The sequence below is a fragment of the Hyperolius riggenbachi genome, chromosome 6 (genome assembly GCF_040937935.1).
Source record: "Hyperolius riggenbachi isolate aHypRig1 chromosome 6, aHypRig1.pri, whole genome shotgun sequence".
Classification (NCBI taxonomy): domain Eukaryota; kingdom Metazoa; phylum Chordata; class Amphibia; order Anura; family Hyperoliidae; genus Hyperolius; species Hyperolius riggenbachi.
Genome location: NC_090651.1, coordinates 172,781,680 through 172,799,932, shown reverse-complemented (window position 1 = coordinate 172,799,932; position 18,253 = coordinate 172,781,680). Strand labels below are relative to the sequence as shown.

Genomic DNA, 18,253 nt, shown 5'->3' with positions numbered 1-18,253 from the left:
AAGGCACTTGTCCCTACGTGAGAGTTGGCCTTTCCACGGCTCAATTTTTGCTGGCAGAGACAACAGATGGCTTTACTCCAATCTGAGACACACACGTGAAAAAATTTCCAAACTGCTGAGCCCCCCTGGGGTGATGGTGCTACGGTGGCATCAGCAGCTGACGTTGAAGGGCATGTTGGCTGGCTGGCCGGCCATAGCTGGTGATACATGGCGCCAGACACTGCCCCCAGCTGTTTCGGAGGACGAGCTCCCTCTGCTTCTATCATGAAGTCGTCTCCTCCTACTCCTCTCTGACTCCCCCTCTGAACTGTCCCCCTGGTCATCTCCTCTACCGGGAACATATGTGGTATCTGTATAATCATCATCATAATCCTCCTGGCCAGCTTCGCTTTCCTCAGACACCTCCTCAACTGCACCAACTTCAGGTGGTTCATCATCCCCCTCCTCACACGATACGTCCATAGTATCGCCACCTAACTCAGACGTATGAGGTGGTGTACCTGCGCCTTCTTCTTGTTGTTGCAGTAGTGGCTGTGAATCAGTGATTTCACCACCACCAAATAACTCCTGCGAAGTGTCAAATGCAGCGGATGTTGTGCTTGTTGTAGCGCTGGTGGCTGCGGGAGATGAGTTGTTCTGTGTTAAATAGTCAAGCACGTCCTGATGTTGGGAAGTGATGGCACGTGCCTTCTTCTGAGCACTGTATTTGGGGTCAGGTCCGCACGAAATCACAGCAACACCACCTCGCACAGACCTGCCGGTGCCTGGTGGCCTTCCTCTGGGTCTTCCTCTACCTGGTTTGTCCATTTTGTCCAACTCGGGTGGATGCTAGGTATATGCAGTGAGGTGGGTTCACTCAACACAACAGGTAGTAGGATGCAGTGAGCTGGGTTCACTGAACAGTAAAGGTACTTAGATGCAGTGAGGTGGGTTCACTCAACACAACAGGTAGTAGGATGCAGTGAGCTGGGTTCACTGAACAGTAAAGGTACTTAGATGCAGTGAGGTGGGTTCACTCAACACAACAGGTTGTAGGATGCAGTGAGCTGGGTTCACTGAACAGTAAGGCAGGGGTCACACTTGTCTGCTTTCGTGCACGTTTTCTGCACAGAAAAACTGATTTCAACTGAGAACTCATGTTAGTCAATGGGCTAGGTCACACTTGAATGCAGATTTTGCATGCAGGAAAAAAAACTGACATCTTGCACAATTTGTCAGTTTTCTCTCTAAATTACATTACCTGCTGTAAGGCAGGAGTCACACTTGTCCTTCAGTTTTCTGAAAAGTGTAGAAACTGAAAGACAAGTGTGACCCCTGCCTGAAGGTACTTAGATGCAGTGAGGTGGGTTCACTCAACACAACAGGTAGTAGGATGCAGTGAGCTGGGTTCACTGAACAGTAAAGGTACTTAGATGCAGTGAGGTGGGTTCACTCAACACAACAGGTAGTAGGATGCAGTGAGCTGGGTTCACTGAACAGTAAAGGTACTTAGATGCAGTGAGGTGGGTTCACTCAACACAACAGGTAGTAGGATGCAGTGAGCTGGGTTCACTGAACAGTAAAGGTACTTAGATGCAGTGATGTGGGTTCACTCAACACAACAGGTAGTAGGATGCAGTGAGCTGGGTTCACTGAACAGTAAAGGTACTTAGATGCAGTGAGGTGGGTTCACTCAACACAACAGGTAGTAAGATGCAGTGAGCTGGGTTCACTGAACAGTAAAGGTACTTAGATGCAGTGAGGTGGGTTCACTCAACACAACAGGTAGTAGGATGCAGTGAGCTGGGTTCACTGAACAGTAAAGGTACTTAGATGCAGTGAGGTGGGTTCACTCAACACAACAGGTAGTAAGATGCAGTGATGAGGTGGGTTAAGTAAACACAACAGGTACTGCAGTATATGCAGTACTGGGTAGTACAGTGTGCAGCTCCCTGTCACACACACAGGTAGTCACTGAATGTGCTGGGCTGCTGGCAGTGGCACACACACACTATCAATTGCAAGGCTGTGCATGCAACAAAAGTGTCAGTTTGACACAGAAAAAAAAAAAAAAGTACAAGATGAACTCTGAAAAGAGCTATTGAGGGGTGCTATAAAAGCAATAACAATCAGCCAGGAGCAAGATAAGCAGCCAAGAGCCTAACTAATCTGTCCCTAGAAGAACAAGTCTGCAGCAGCTGTCCCTACTGTGTCTCTAGCAGGCACACGAGTGAGGCTAATGGCCGCCGGAGCCTGCCTTATATAAGGGGGGTGGGGCTCCAGGGCTTAGTGTAGCCTGAATGGCTACAATGTGCCTGCTGACTGTGATGCAGAGGGTCAAAGTTGACCCTCATAGTGCATTATGGGGCGAATCGAACTTCCGCAAAAGTTCGCCTTCTGCAGGCGAACGCGAACCCCCAAAGTTCGCCTGGAACCGTTCGCAGGCGAACCGTTCGCTACATCTCTATACCTCACCCAACCTCACCCAGTAGCGCCTATCATTATCCTCCCACTCCACCTAGTAGTGCCTAGCATTATCCACCCACCCCACCCAATAGCGTCTTGCATTATCTTCCCACCCCACTCAGTAGGGCCTAGCATTATCCTCCCTCCTCACCTAGTAGCACCTAGCATTATCCACCCACACCACCCAATAGCACCTAGCATTATCCTCTCTACCCACCCAGTAGCACCTAGCATTATCCTCCCACACCAGCTAATAATGCTTAGCATTATCATCCAACCCCCACCTAATAGCGCCTAGCATTATCCTCACACCCCACCAAATAGCGCCTACCATTACCCTCCCACCCAATAGCGCCTAGCTTTTTCTTCCCACCCAACAGCACCTAGCATTTTCCTCCCACCCCACCCAGCAGCGCCTAGCATTATCCTCCCTCCCCACCTAGGAGCGCCTAGCATTATCCACCCACCCAGAAGTGCCTATCATTATTAATGCACCCCTACCCAATAGCACCTAGCATTATTCTTTCACCCAGTAGCACCTAGCATTATCCTCCTACCCCACTCAATAGCGTCTAGCATTATCCTCCCACCCCACCCAGAAGCGTCTAGCAATATCCTCCCACCCAGTAGCTCTTTGCATTATCCAACCACCCCAACCAGTAGCGCCTAGCATTATCCTCCCATCCCACCCAGTAGTGCCTAGCATCACCCCCCACCCAATAGCACCTAGCACTACACTTTCACCTCACCCAAAAGCACCTAGCATTATCCTTCCACCCCACACAGCAGTGCCTAGCATTATCCTCCCAACCTCAACCAGTAGCGCGTAGCAATATCCTCCCACTCTACCCAGTAGTGCCTAGCATTATGCACCCACCCCACCCAATAGCGTCTTGCATTATCCTCTCACCCCACTCAGTAGGGCCTAGCATTATCCTCCCTTCTCACCTAATAGCACCTAGCATTATCCACCCACCCAATAGCATCTAGCATTATTCTCTCTCCCCACCCAGTAGCACCTAGCATTATCCTCCCACACTAGCCAATAGTGCATAGCATTATCCTCCAACCCCACCCAATAGCGCCTAGCATTATCCTACACCCCACCAAATAGCGCCTAGCATTATCCTCCCACCCAATAGCACCTAGATTTATCCTCCCACCCAAAAGCACCTAGCATTATCCTCCCACCCCACCCAGCAGCATCTAGCATTACCCTCCCTCCCCACCTAGGAGCGCCTAGCATTATCCCCCCACCCAATAGCACCCAGCATTACCCTTCCATCCAGTAGCACCTAGCATTATCCTCCCACCCCACTCAATAGCGCCTAGCATTATCCCCTCACCCCACCCAGGAGCGCCTAGCAGTATCCTCCCACCCAGGAGCTCTTAGAATTATCCAACCACCCCAACCAGTAGCGCCTAGCATTAGCCTCCCACCTCACCCAGTAGTGCCTAGCATTACCCCCCACCCAATAGCACCTAGCATTATCCTCCCACCCCACCCAGCAGCGCCTAGCATTATCCTCCCACCCCACCCAGCAGCGCCTAGCATTATCCTCCCACCCCACCCAGTAGCGCCTAGCACTATCCTCTCACCCCACTAAATAGCGTCTAGCATTAACCTCCCACCTCACCAAGTAGCGCCTAGCATTATCCTCCCACTCCACACAGTAGCGCCTATTGTCCACCCACACCAACCAGGAGTGCCTAGCATTATCCTCCCAACCCACCCAGTAGCACCTAGCATTACCCTCCCTCCCCACCTAGTAGCTAGTGCCTAGCATTATCCACCCACTATACCCAATAGCAACCAGCATTAGCCTCTCACCCCACCCAGTAACACCTAGCATTATCCTCCCACCCCCACTCAATAGCACCTGGCATTATCCTCCCACCCCACCCAATAGCACCTAGCATAATCCTCCCACCCCATCCAGGAGCACATAGCAGTATCCTCCCACCCCCCCAATAGCACCTAGCATTACCCTCCCACCTCACCCAGTAGGTCCTATCATTATGCTCCCACCCAGTAGCGCTTAGCATTATTCAACCACCCCAACCAGTAGCGCCTAGCATTATCCTCCCACCTCACCCAATAGCACCTGGCATTATCCTCCCACCCCACCCAATAGCACCTAGCATTATCCTCTCACTCCACACAGTAGCACCTAATATTATGCTCCCACCCTAGCCAATAGTGCCTAGCATTATCCTCCCACCTCACCCAATAGCGCCAAGCATTATTCTCCCTCCTCACCCAGCAGCACCTAACATTATCCTCTCATCCCACCTAGAAGCACCTAGCATTATCCTCCCACACAGTAGTGCCTAGCAGTATCCTCCCACCCTACCCAGTCCACCTACCATTATCCTCCCACCCCACCCAATAGTGTTTAGCATTATCCTCCCACCCAATAGTGCCTAGCATTATCCTCCCAGCCCACCCATTAGCGCCTAGCAATATTAAACTACCCCACCCAGTAGCGCCTTGCATTATCCTCCCAACCCACCTAGTAGCGCCTAGCATTATCCTCCCATCCCACCCAGAAGCGCCTGGCAGTATCCTCCCACACAGTAGTGCCTAGCAGTATCCTCCCACCCTACCCAGTCCACCTACCATTATCCTCCCACCCCACCCAATAGTGTTTAGCATTATCCTCCCACCCAATAGTGCCTAGCATTATCCTCCCAGCCCACCCATTAGCGCCTAGCAATATTAAACTACCCCACCCAGTAGCGCCTTGCATTATCCTCCCAACCCACCCAGTAGCGCCTAGCATTATCCCCCCATCCCACCCAGAAGCGCCTGGCAGTATCCTCTCACCCCACCCAATAGTGCGTAGCATTAACCTCGCACACCATCCAATAGCGCCTAGCATTATCCTCCCACCCCATCCAGTAGTGCCTAGCATTATCCTCCCAGCCCACCCATTAGCGCCTAGCATTATTCACCTACCCCACCCAGTAGCGCCTTGCATTATCCTCCCAACCCACCCAGTAGCGCCTAGCCTTATCCTCTCATGCCACGCAGGAGCGCCTAGCATTATCCTCCCACCCCACCCAATAGTGTTTAGCATTATCCTCCCACCCAATAGTGCCTAGCATTATCCTCCCAGCCCACCCATTAGCGCCTAGCAATATTAAACTACCCCACCCAGTAGCGCCTTGCATTATCCTCCCAACCCACCCAGTAGCGCCTAGCATTATCCTCCCATCCCACCCAGAAGCGCCTGGCAGTATCCTCTCACCCCACCCAATAGTGCGTAGCATTAACCTCCCACACCACCCAATAGCGCCTAGCATTATCCTCCCACCCCATCCAGTAGTGCCTAGCATTATCCTCCCAGCTCACCCATTAGCGCCTAGCCTTATCCTCCCATGCCACGCAGGAGCGCCTAGCATTATCCTCCCACCCCACCCAATAGTGCGTAGCATAATCCTACCACTCCACCCAGGAGCGCCTAGCAGTATCCGCAAACCCCACCCAATAGCGCCAAACATTATCCTGCCTCCTCACCCAGTAGCGCCTAGCATTATACTCCCATCCCACCCAGAGGCACCTAGCATTATCCTCCCACCCAGTAGCACCTAGCATTATCCTCCTAGCCCACCCATTAGCGCCTAGCATTATTCACCTCACCTACCCCACCCAGTAGCGCCTTGCATTATCCTCCTACCCCACCCAGTAGCGCCTTGCATTATCCTCCTACTCCACCCAATAGCAGCCAGCATTTTCCTCCCACCCAATAGTGCCTAGCATTATCCTCTCACACCACCCAATAGCACCGAGCAGTATCCTCCCACCCCACCCAGCAGCGAATAACATTATCCTCCCTCCCCACCTAGTAGTACCTAGCATTAGCCTCCAACATTACCCAATAGCACCCAGCATTATCCTCCCACCCCACCTAGTAGAGCCTAGCATTATCCTCTCACCCTACACAATAGCACCTAGCATTATCCTCCCACCCTAGCCAATAGTGCCTAGCATTATCTTCCCACCCCACCCAATAGCGCCAAGCATTATCCTCCCTCCTCACCCAGTAGCGCCTAGCATTATCCTCTCATCCCACCCAGAAGCACCTAGCATTATCCTCCCACCCAGTAGCGCCTAGCATTATCCTCCCACCCTACCCAGTAGCGCCTAGCATTATCCTCCCACCCTACCCAGTAGCACCTAGCACCACACTCCACCCCACCCAATAGCACCCAGCATTTTTCCTCCCACCCAATAGTGACTAGCATTATCCTCCCACACCACCCAATAGCGCCTAGAATTATCCTCCCACCCAGTAGCACCTAGCATTAACCCCTCACCCCACCCAATAGCGCCTAGCATTATCCTCCCACCTCACCCAGTAGCGCCTAGCATTATCTTCTCACCTCACCCAATAGCGCCTAGCATTATCCTCCCACCTCACCTAGTAGCGCCTAGCATTATCCTCTCACCTCACCCAGTAGCACCTAGCATTATCCTCCCAGCCCACCCATTAGCGCCTAACATTATTCACCCCCCCCCCCCCCAGTAGTGCTTTGCATTATCCTCCTACCCCACCCAGTAGTACCTAGCATTATCCTCCCACACCACCCAGCAGCGCCTAACATTATCTTCCCTGCCCACCTAGTAGTGCCTAGCATTATCCTCGAACACCACCCAATAGCACCTAGCATTATCCTCTCACCCCACACAGTACACCTTGCATTATCCTCCCACCCTAGCCAATAGTGCCTAGCATTATCCTCCCACCCCACCCAATAGCGCCAAGCATTATCCTCCCTCCTCACTTAGTAGCGCCTAGCATTATCCTCCCATCCCACCCAGAAGCACCTAGCATTATCCTCCCACCCAGTAGCACCTAGCATTATCCTCCCATCCCACCCATTAGCGCCTAGCATTATTCACCTCCCCCACCCAGTAGCACCTTGCATTATTCTCCTACCCTACCCAGTAGCACCTAGCACCACCCTCCATCCCACCCAATAGCACCCAGCATTTTCCTCCCACACAATAGTGCATGGCATTAACCTCCCACACCACCCAATAGCCCCGAGCATTATCCTCCCACCCAGTAGCCCCTAGCATTATCCTCCCACCCCACCCAGGAGCGCCTAGCAATATTCTCACACCCCACCCAATAGCGCCTAGCATTATCCTTCCACCTCACCCAGTAGTGCCTAGCATTATCCTCCCACCTCACCCAGTAGTGCCTAGCATTATCCTCCCATCCCACCCAGGAGCACCTAGTATTATTCTCCCACCCTACCCAGTAGCGCCTAGCATTATCCTCCCAACCTACCCAGCAGCACCTACCATTATCCTCCCACCCCACCCAGTACCGCCTAGCATTATCCTCCCATCCCACCTATTAGCGCCTAGCATTATTCACCTACTCCATCCAGTAGCACCTAGCATCACCCTCCACCCCACCCAATAGCACCTAGCATTTTCCTCCCACCCCATAGCGCCTACCATTATTCTCCCACACCACCCAATAGTGCCTACCATTATTCTCCCACACCACCCAATAGTGCTTAGCATTATTCTCCCACCCCACCCAGCAGCACCTAGCATTATCCTCCCTCCCCGTCTTGGAGTGCCAAGCATTATCCACCCACCCATTAGCGCCTAGCATTATCCATCCGCCCTACTCAGTAGCACCTAGCATTATCCTCCCAACCTAGCCAATAGTACCTAGCATCATCCTCCCACCCAGTAGCGCATAGCATTATCCAACCACCCCAACCCAGTAGCGCCTAGCATTGTCCTCCCAACTCACCCATTAACGCTTAGCATTATCCTTCCGCCCACCCAGTAGCACCCAGCATTACCCTCCCACCCCACCAAATAGCGCCTAGCATTATCCTCCCACCCTACCCAATAGCTCCTACCATTATACTCTCACTCCACCCATTAGCACCTAGCATTATACTCCCGCCCTACCCAGTAGCATTCGCCATTACCTTCCACCCCACCGAATAGCACCTAGAATTATCCTCCCACCCTACCCAATAGCGCCTAGCATTATACTCCCACTCTACCCAATAGCACCTAGCATTAGCCTCCCACGCGACATAATAGCTCCTAGTATTATCCTCCCACTCTACCTAATAGCGCCTAGCATTGTCCTCCCATTCTACTCACCTCACCCAGTAGCACCTAACTTTACCCACCCAGTGTCATTGTCCCACGGCTGGTTCAAGCCACAATGGGGCCTTGAGGCAAAACTAAAATTTGGGTCCCCCGCCTTCTCCCCCCCCCCCCCCTTCCCTTCAATTTCTCCACCCAGGGCCCCAAGCTGGCAGGCACCCCCACCCCCAGATTTACTCTCTCAACTGTACTTTCTGGGGCCCCTGCACCATTTTTTGTTGGCATAGCACCTGTCCCCGCTGCCTCTACTTAGTGAACATGTTATTGCGTAGTGACATGCAATGGGTCATGGAGAAGAGGCAGCCAGCGAGGATGAAGATACGGAGCACAGGCAGAGCAGTGCGCTTGGAAGGTGAATTTCTATGCTGACGAAACCTTGCAGGGGCACCAGTGAGCACAAGTCAGGGGGGACCTGGGGGGGGGGGGGGGTGCAACAGCACTCAGGGGCCATTGCCTCTTTTTCCTCTATGGTAGCACCAGCCCTGCACCATCCCACCCACTGTTACTCTCCCAACCCTCTCACTTTGTCACCCTCCTCCCCACTCAGTGTCACCCTTCCAATCTGCTCAGCAGCTCCATCCCATCAGTACCCAGTGGGGGGACATTTAATGCATTTATGTCTGAGGTAACATTTGCTACATTTCATATATATGGGGTGATGTATGTCCATTTCACATGTGTGCTGGATTCCACGTGTGGGGCAATGTTTACTGAATTTCAACATGTGTGGGATGTAATGTTTGCCTCATTTCCCATTTTATACATTTCATGTGTTGGAGGTAATGGTTGTTGCATTTCATGTGAGGTAACAGTAGTTGCATTTCATGTGCAGGAGGTAATAGTTGTTGCCTTTCATGAGTCAGAGGTAATGCTGTTGCATTTCATGTATCAGAAGTAACGGTTGCTGAATGTATTATCCGATGGTCATAGTATCTGTAATTGCTACTTTGGGCTTATTGTTGCAGCATTTGACATTTTGGGGACATATGGTTACTAAATAGTATGCTAATAAATCGCATCAAGCAGTCTCTGCAGATTTATTGTCTGCACATCCATGATGCCAATCACCCGTTTCACAACATCATGGCGGAAATGCTGCTTTCTTATGTGTTTGGGGAACGTTGTCTAATTACCCTGAAGGTCACTTTGACTACGCTACGAGGACACTCTAGCCCACTGCCTCACTGTTACACCTAGCTTTAAAAACCCCCTCCCCTTCCCCACCAGGTTGGGCCCAGAAAAACTGTAACTGAAGTCAAGGGGTAACATCTGATTGGCTGTTTCTGGTTCCACTCACATTTTTGAATCCCCAAAATGTGAGAACATTTTTCAGGTTGAGCTCATTACTAGGCGATTTACCTACACCACTATGAGCTGAAGAGGTGGGAAAGGTTTGGCTGGAGTACCCAATCCCACGGGAAGGACATACTGTACAGACACACAGGAGCCAGTTAGGAAATTATCTATGCATATCAGTGGCGGGCACAGCCAGCAGTGGGCCCCTGTGCAAAATTGCAATTGTGGGCCCCTACGGCAAAATATGGGTGTCGCTTCAACCTGCGCCATGGCAACAAATGGGCGTGGCAATGACCGGATGAGGGCGGAGCTAACTGTAATTTAAAGCGAACCCGGGTGAGGGTTTATTTCCTTTTAAACAATACTAGTTGCCTGGCGGCCCTGCTGATCTATTTGGCTGCAGTAATAAACTGAATTACACCAGCAACAAGCATGCAGCTAATCTTCTCAGTTCTGACAATATTGTCAGAAACCCCTGACCTGCTGCATGCTTGTTCAGGGTCTATGGTTGAAAGAATAAGAGGCAGAGGACCAGCACGGCAGCCAGGCAACTGGTATTGCTTAAAAGGAGAGAAATATGGCAGCCTCAAGATTATTCTCACCTCAGGTTCCCTTGAAAAGTGCAACGCAAAGACAGTGGGCCCAAGTTTTGGTGACCCTTTCCCCAGAAAATTTACATAATTGTGCAGGTTTTCTCAAGAAAATACACATCATGTCGGCAGATATGCCCAGAAAATACGTGCAATCATGTCGGCAGATATGCCTAGAAAATACGTGCAATCATGTCGGCAGATATGCCCAGAAAATACGTGCAATCATGTCGGCAGATATGCCCAGAAAATACGTGCAACCATGTCGGCAGATATGCCCAGAAAATACGTGCAATCATGTCAGCAGATATGCCCAGAAAATACGTGCAATCATGTCGGCAGATATGACCAGAAAATACGTGCAATCATGTCGGCAGATATGTCCAGAAAATACGTGCAATCAAGTCGGCAGATATGCCCAGAAAATACGTGCAATCAAGTCAGCAGATATGCCCAGAAAATACGTGCAATCAAGTCGGCAGATATGCACAGAAAATACGTGCAATCAAGTCGGCAGATATGCCCAGAAAATACGTGCAATCATGTGGCAGACCTGCCCAGAACATACACCTGCTAATATAAATAAAAAAACAAAAACATTTACTCACCTGCAGCAGCAGACCTCCTGTCCCAGCCTCCATCCAGCGCGCAGCTCCCATGGGTGGATAGGTAGCCTGGTGGGTGGGTGTGTGGATAGGTAGCCTGGTGGGTGGGTAGGTAGGTAGGGAGCCTGGTGAGTGGGTAGGTAGCCCTTAGCCGGGTGGGTAGGTAGCCTGGTGGGTGGGTGGGTAAGTACCCAGGTGGGTGGCTGGTTAGCTGGGTGGGTAGGTAGCCTGGTGGGTGGGTAGCCAGGTGGGTAGGTAGCCTGGTGGGTGGGTAGGTAGCCTGGTGGATGGGTAGGTAGGTAGCCTGGTGGGTGGGTGGGTAGGTAGCCGGGTGGGTAGGTAGCTTCAGTGTTCTCCCCAGGCTTTTTTAGCAGAGTTGTGCACAGATGCACCGGACCTGCATTCTCTCATATTGCCCCACCCGGCTACTTTTTCATGCCACCCGGCTACTTTTTCATGCCACCCGGCTGGAAAAAAATTCTGGGGAGAACACTGAGCCTGGTGGGTGGGTGGGTAGGTAGCCCTTAGCCGGGTGGTTAGGTAGCCTGGTGGGTGGGTGGGTAGGTAGCCGGGTGGGTGGCTGGGTAGCTGGGTGGGTAGGTATCCTGGTGGGTGGGTGGGTAGCCTTGTGGGTGGGTAGGTAGCCTGGTGGGTGGGTAGGTAGGTAGCCTGGTGGGTGGGTGGGTAGCCTGGTCGGTAGGTAGCCAGGTGGGTAGGTAGCCTGGTGGGTGGGTTGGTAACTAGCCCGGTAGGTAGGTAGGTAGGTAGCCTGGTGGGTGGGTAGGTAGGTAGGCAGCCTGGTGGGTGGGTAGCCGGGTGGGTAGGTAGCCTGGTAGGTGGGTTGGTAACTAGCCCGGTAGGTAGGTAGCCGGGTGGGTAGGTAGGTAGGTAGCTGGGTGGGTAGGTAGGTAGGAAGCCTGGTGGGTGTGTGGGTAGGTAGCCCTTAGCCGGGTGGGTAGGTAGCCTGGTGGGTGGCTGGGTAGCTGGGTGGATAGGTAGCCTGGTGGGTGGGTAGGTAGCCGGGTGGGTAGGTAGCCTGGTGGGTGGGTAGGTAGGTAGCCAGGTGGGTGGGTAGCCTGGTGGGTGGGTTGGTAACTAGCCCGGTAGGTAGGTAGCCTGGTGGGTGGGTAGGTAGGCAGCCTGGTGGGTAGGTAGCCGGGTGGGTAGTTAGCCTGGTGGGTGGGTTGGTAACTAGCCCGGTAGGTAGGTAGCCAGGTGGGTGGTTAGGTAGGTAGCCTGGTGGGTAGGTAGGTAGCCGGGTGGGTAGGTAGCCGGGTGGGTGGTTAGGTAGTCGGGTGGGTAGGTAGGTAGGAAGCCTGGTGGGTGGGTAGGTAGCCGGGTGGGTAGGTAGCCGGGTGGGTGGGTGGTTAGGTGGGTGGGTGGCTGGGTAGCTATCCGGGTGGGGGGCCCGACTCCTATCCTCCCCCCCTTCCTCACCTCGAAGGGCCCCCCTCCCGATATGCACGGCGGGAGAGCGGCAAATACAGGAAGTCTTTAGGGCTCCAGGCAGACGCTAGAGGCTCAGCCGCTTGGTCTCCAACTCTGTATACTGCTCACTACTTCCTGGTTTAGTAGCGAGCTGTATATAGAGTTGGAGACATTGGAGACCAAGCGGCCGCTGAGCCTCTAACGCCTGCCTGGAGCCCCGGAGACATGCCATATTTTCCGCTCTCCCGCCACGCATAACGGGAGGGGAGCCCCTGAGGTGAGGGAGGGAGGGAGGATAGGAGTCGGGGCCCCCCACGGAAAAAAAAATAAAATATATTTAAAAAAAAACAAAAAATACTTAATGGGCCCCTGAAGCAACGGAACTTCAGGGGCCCTCGTGCGGCGGCACGGCCTGCACGGCCGTATGTCCGCCACTGATGCATATATCTAAAAGAGGCAGTTATTATATAAACAGTGTGAATGCAGTGTTGCGCATACATATTACAACTACCACCTACTGCACTCATGGCAGGAGAGGGGACGGGGTGCGCAAGGCAAATTCTTTCAAGTCAAGGATTATACAAAAGAGCCTTACCTAGGACTCCAGCACGGTCACAAACAGCCCTGGCATGCAGACCTTGAATGCCCATCACTTTCTCAGTTCTCTACACAGAAGTTTCTAACATAGGAAATCAACAGGGTCTAGAACTTGAACCTCATAACTGCCCCAACTAAATGGTGCACTGCTCTGCCTCCGTGTAATACTACGCATCCTGCCCCACGCTCACAACACATACAGCCAGTAGTGATGGGCTCACGGGTAGAAAAGTGGCCGAATCCGTGAGTCTAATGAGGCTTAATTGCCTAAGGTGTGTGCATGGGGACAGAGGGTTAATTACTCAGATGTCCGGGCGCTTCTATGCGTATCACACGCATAGAAGCGCCCGGTATTGTCGTGAAATGTGTCCAAGCGTGTGATACGCATAGAAGTGCCCGGACATCTGGGTAATTAACCCCCTGTCCCCCATACACACACCTAATGCTGGGTACACACGATGAGAGTTCCCGTTCGATTCCCGGATCGATTCGATTAAATCAAACATGTTCGATTGGATTTCGATCGTTTTTTCCGTCGATTTTGCATACCTATCATGAAAAAATCGATCGAAATCCAATCGAACATGTTTGATTTAATCGAATCGATCCGGGAATCGAACGGGAAATCTCATCGTGTGTACCCAGCATTAGGCAATTAAGCCTCATTAGAATCATGGTTTTGGCTACTTTTCTACCCGTGAGCCCATCACTAAGGACATCACTTGCTTTGTACAGTTTATTTATACTTCCTAACTTTTTGAGATGAGATAGAGGGACACTTAAGCCACACCCCTAGTCACGCATACAATAAAGATTTCATAAGAAAAATATGTTGTTTTATAATTCAAAGCACACTGGTTCTTTCTCTCCTGGTTCATTTTCCTTCATAGTAACATTTTAAAATTAGTAATATATCAATTTAAAAGATGGAAAATGTCAAACACATTTTTTAGTAGAGAAATATATTTATTTACATAGAACGACAAAGTCCTCAAAGAGGGACAAGTGAGGCAGAAAGAGGGACAGAGAGACAGGGCTCCCAAAGAGGGACAGTTAGGAGCTATGAGTTTAATCAGAACTACTGCTCTGTACTGTACTGCACTGCACTGCACGTGCACGAACTCACCCTACAACAAATCAATGTGATTGTAATGTAACTACCTCACATCTTCTCCCTTTCACTCGCTATATTTTCTAATTCACGTGATATGGCGTTAATGAGCTAGTTCGGTCACATGATCGTGACGTAAATTGAGGCTTCTATTGGATTGGAGGGACTTATGTCTTGAAAAAAAAAAAGCAATAGCGCGCTATATTGTTCAGTCATGGCCGATTTGCGACCGTTTGACAAAATGCCATTGCCGAACACTTCCTCCGTTCTGGTGAGCGACCTATTTTACGTTGTGAGTGCAGAACTTGTACTACTGCTAAGGATGGGCGGAGCAATTCCAAACGCAATGCCAAAGTTAGAGTAGTTGGGCTAGCGTAATCAGAAGTCCCTATTTCTTGTCGTGATACCCGCATTGATGTGGAGGTACGATATTTGACTGCTGAAATTAATCTGTCGGATTGCAAGAAACCACCATGCTAGCGGTATCGACAAGTTACAGGGACTTTTGCTATCTGCAGTTGTGTAAAGCTTTTTTCATGCCGTGTAATAATACGCCTCGGTTTTTACGATAATTTCTGGCTATATTGGCTGACAATCCAATGTGAGCATACTGTTTCCCTCATGTCATTTAGTGAACCGACACGGTGGATTGCTGAACAAGCAAATGCATTCCGTGTTCCAGCGCCACACTCTGTTTATCATTCTTTTGCCTCCTGTAATCTATCCATACACCATAGAAATCTATCCTGTAATCTATCCCCTCTACGCATAGCCGCTCTGCACATGCGCAGTTCAGTCCCAGTGGCAAATCTCATCACTGTGCGGCTTGTCGATCTGCACATATTTGCCTGCTATGCTAGCTACACATGATGCAATTTTCTGTCAGATCTACTATTTTCAACAGGTCCGATATGATTTCTGATTGATTTTCCATAGAAGTGAATGGAAAATCGATCAGACCTGTCAGAAATAATAGATCTGACAGTAAATCTGTCAGAAAATTGCACCTAGCATTAGGTGGAAACAAGTGTGTTAGTGTTATAATGCGACAAAGTATAACAACTAGACACATTACCAGTTTTAGTAACAGTGGGACCTCCCATGACAGACAGCCCCCTCCCTAAAGTGGCATACCAGACGCGTACGTTAAAAAAGGGCGCCGGGAAAAAAGGGCGCAGGGTTTTAAAAGATAATCATGAATAACGTTTAAAAAAAATTGTGTTATATTTCGTTTAAAAATAATGTTTTATAAAGTTATAAATCATTAAATAATGTGTATAAAATCGGCAATTTTAAAAACGTTAATCTTCCCTGTTTAAAAATTGAAATTTATAATAACGTTTTATAAAACATTAATAAGAATTTTACTAAAGCTATACCTAACCCTACTCTCACACAGAACCCTCCCTGTACCTATCCCTAACCCCTAGACCCCCCTGTTGGTGCCTAACCCTAAGACCCCCCTGTGATAAGCATTAATAACGTTTTAAAAAAATATGGTGCGGTTTTTCGTTTAAAAATGAAAAAAAAAAAAATTTGTACGGTTTTTCGTTTAAAAGTAATGTTTTAAAAAATATTGTACTGTTTTTCGTTTAAAAATAATGTTTTAAAAATTATAAATCATTAAATAATGTGTAATCATGAGAAACAGTTATAAAACATTAAAAGTCTCCGGGCGCCGCTTTTAAAACGTTATTTTTCTCCGGCGCCCTTTTTTCCTGTTGGGCGCCGATTTAAACGATATTTATTATGGGAGTGAATGGCGGCGCCCTTTTTGTCCACCTGCCTCATGCGCCCAAATTTCCTGCTTCCATACCAGACTCCCCCAGGTAAACCTCCAACTTAAAGAGAATCTGTATTGTTAAAATCGCACAAAAGTAAACATACCAGTGCGTTAGGGGACATCTCCTATTACCCTCTGTCACAATTTCGCCGCTCCTCGCCGCATTAAAAGTGGTTAAAAACAGTTTTAAAAAGTTTGTTTATAAACAAACAAAATGGCCACCAAAACAGGAAGTAGGTTGATGTACAGTATGTCCACACATAGAAAATACATTCATACACAAGCAGGCTGTATACACCCTTCCTTTTGAATCTCAAGAGATCATTTGTGTGTTTCTTTCCCCCTGCAGCTATCTTCCACTGAAGTGTCAGGCTGTTTCTTCCTGCAGAGTGCAGACAGCTCTGCCTGTATGTAATTCCTCAGTATGTGAAAGCCCAGCCAGCTCAGAGGAGGATTTATCCAGCTTGTAAAAGATGAGAGAAGAGAGAAGCTGCCCTATTCTAAATAATACACAGGCAGTGTGCAGAGAGGGGCCTGGAGGGGGGAGATGCATCACAGAACCACAACACTGAAGAACTTGGCAGCCTTCCAGACACAGGCTGACAAGAGAGAGATATGTTGATTTATTACAGAGATGGTGATAGTAGAACGTGCTGCAATAAGGCAGAACACATTAGAATAGCTTTTGGAACTTGTAGGATGATAAAAAACAGGATGCAATTTTTGTTACGGAGTCTCTTTAAAGGGGTTCTGTGGAGGTTTGGTAAGAATAGAAACCGCCACTTACCTGGGGCTTTTATCAGCCCCCTGTAGCAGTAATGTCCCACGCCGTTCTCCGCCTCCGATCCCAGTCTAGCACGGCACGCCGTCCAACTGCTTCTGCGTGGCCGTGCGCGCTCCTGCCCACGTCATCAGAAGCTTGCAAGTAAACTTTGTACTGCGCCTACAGTAAGCTTCTGATGGCGCGAACGGCGGTGCACATTATTCTGCGATGCCAAACAAATAATGCCCGGTGCCAGCGGCGGAGAACAGCAAATCGGAGGAGGGCGGCGTGGGACATTACTGCTACAGGGGGCTGATAGAAGCCCCAGGTAAGAGGCGGTTTTATCCTTGGCAAACCCGCACAGAACCCCTTTAACCTGCTGGGCGTTCTGAGGGTTTTTTTCGCCCATATTTTTTTTTATTTTTTTTTTTATCATGTAGCTAGCCTAGCGCTAGCTACATGATTCTCCCCTTCCTGCTCCCTCCCACCCTTCAGATCGCCGCCGGCGATCACGCCAATAAGGAAATCCCGTTCTGAATGGGATTTCCTTTAGGGCTTCCCCCGTCGCCATGGCGACGAACTGAGTGACATCAACGTCGTGACGTCACAGGGACTCCCGATCCACCCCAAAGCGCAGCCTGGCGGCGATTGGCCAGGCTGCGCACGGGGTCTGCGGGGGGGGGGGGGGCCTCTTCCATGGCGGATCGGTGGCGATCGGAGCAAACATGCAGCTAGCAAAGTGCTAGCTGCGTGTTAGAAAAAAAATTTATAAAAATGGCCCACTAGGGCCTGAGCGGTGCCCTCTAGCGTCTCTGGACGAGCTCAGCTCGTCCAGAGCGCTAGGGAGGTTAAAGGAAATCTGTGAGTTTTTAAAAGCAAAAACTTACCTAGGGACAGAGAAGTTTCTGGGTCAAAAACAGTGACCATTCTCAAATGGTGCCACTGTGCTGCCTCCTGCTCGCTCGTTTATACCGCACCCGCCGCCGATCGTTAGATTAATGAATGGGAACTTTGTTCCCATTCAGTCATCTACGCTCTAGGCCCCGTGATCGCCGTCATCAATAAGATGCCTGCGTTACTTCTGAAGTGTGACAGCCTCGCATTACTTCCAACTTAGCGTACTTATTGTACATGAATAGGAAATAATGCACAAGGATATCTTGTGGCCAAATAGTAAAATTACACCTACATACATTAGGGACTAACATTTTTTAATTTTTCGGTCAAGAGGGTATATTGTTAATACTACATTTTTTGCTTAAAATTAGTGATGGATGTAAAACTGAAAAAAATGCACCTTTTTATTTCCAAATAAAATATTGTCACCATACGATGAGCTCTATTCACAATAAGCAGTTCGGTAATTTTTTTTTGGGAGGTAAAATACATCATGTGGTATTTTACACTTTTTTTTCTTTTTCCAAATTCACAAAAGTTTTCTCCCACGAGGCAGAAGTTTGGTAATTTACTGAACAAACTGCCTC

The 18,253-nt window shown here is 49.9% G+C and overlaps 1 protein-coding gene across 7 annotated transcripts in view; it reads left to right on the top strand.

The window, feature by feature from the left end:
• The window catches only part of CENPM (centromere protein M), a 194,797-nt gene that overhangs the window by 85,506 nt on the left and 91,038 nt on the right, over positions 1-18,253 (top strand). For 4 of the 7 annotated variants that reach the window (XR_011022359.1, XM_068242683.1, XM_068242681.1 and 1 more), the window contains exon 1: positions 14,391-14,515. The exons of 1 other annotated variant lie outside the window; for it this stretch is intronic. Coding sequence is in view for 4 of the 6 variants with exons in the window: in XM_068242683.1 (XP_068098784.1) it covers positions 14,438-14,515 (78 nt within the window). In the remaining 2 variants the exon portion in view is untranslated. Of the gene's footprint in view, positions 1-14,390; positions 14,516-14,569; positions 14,647-18,253 lie in introns of those variants that run through there. 2 more of the 7 variants (XM_068242682.1, XM_068242685.1) reach the window with 2 other exon arrangements.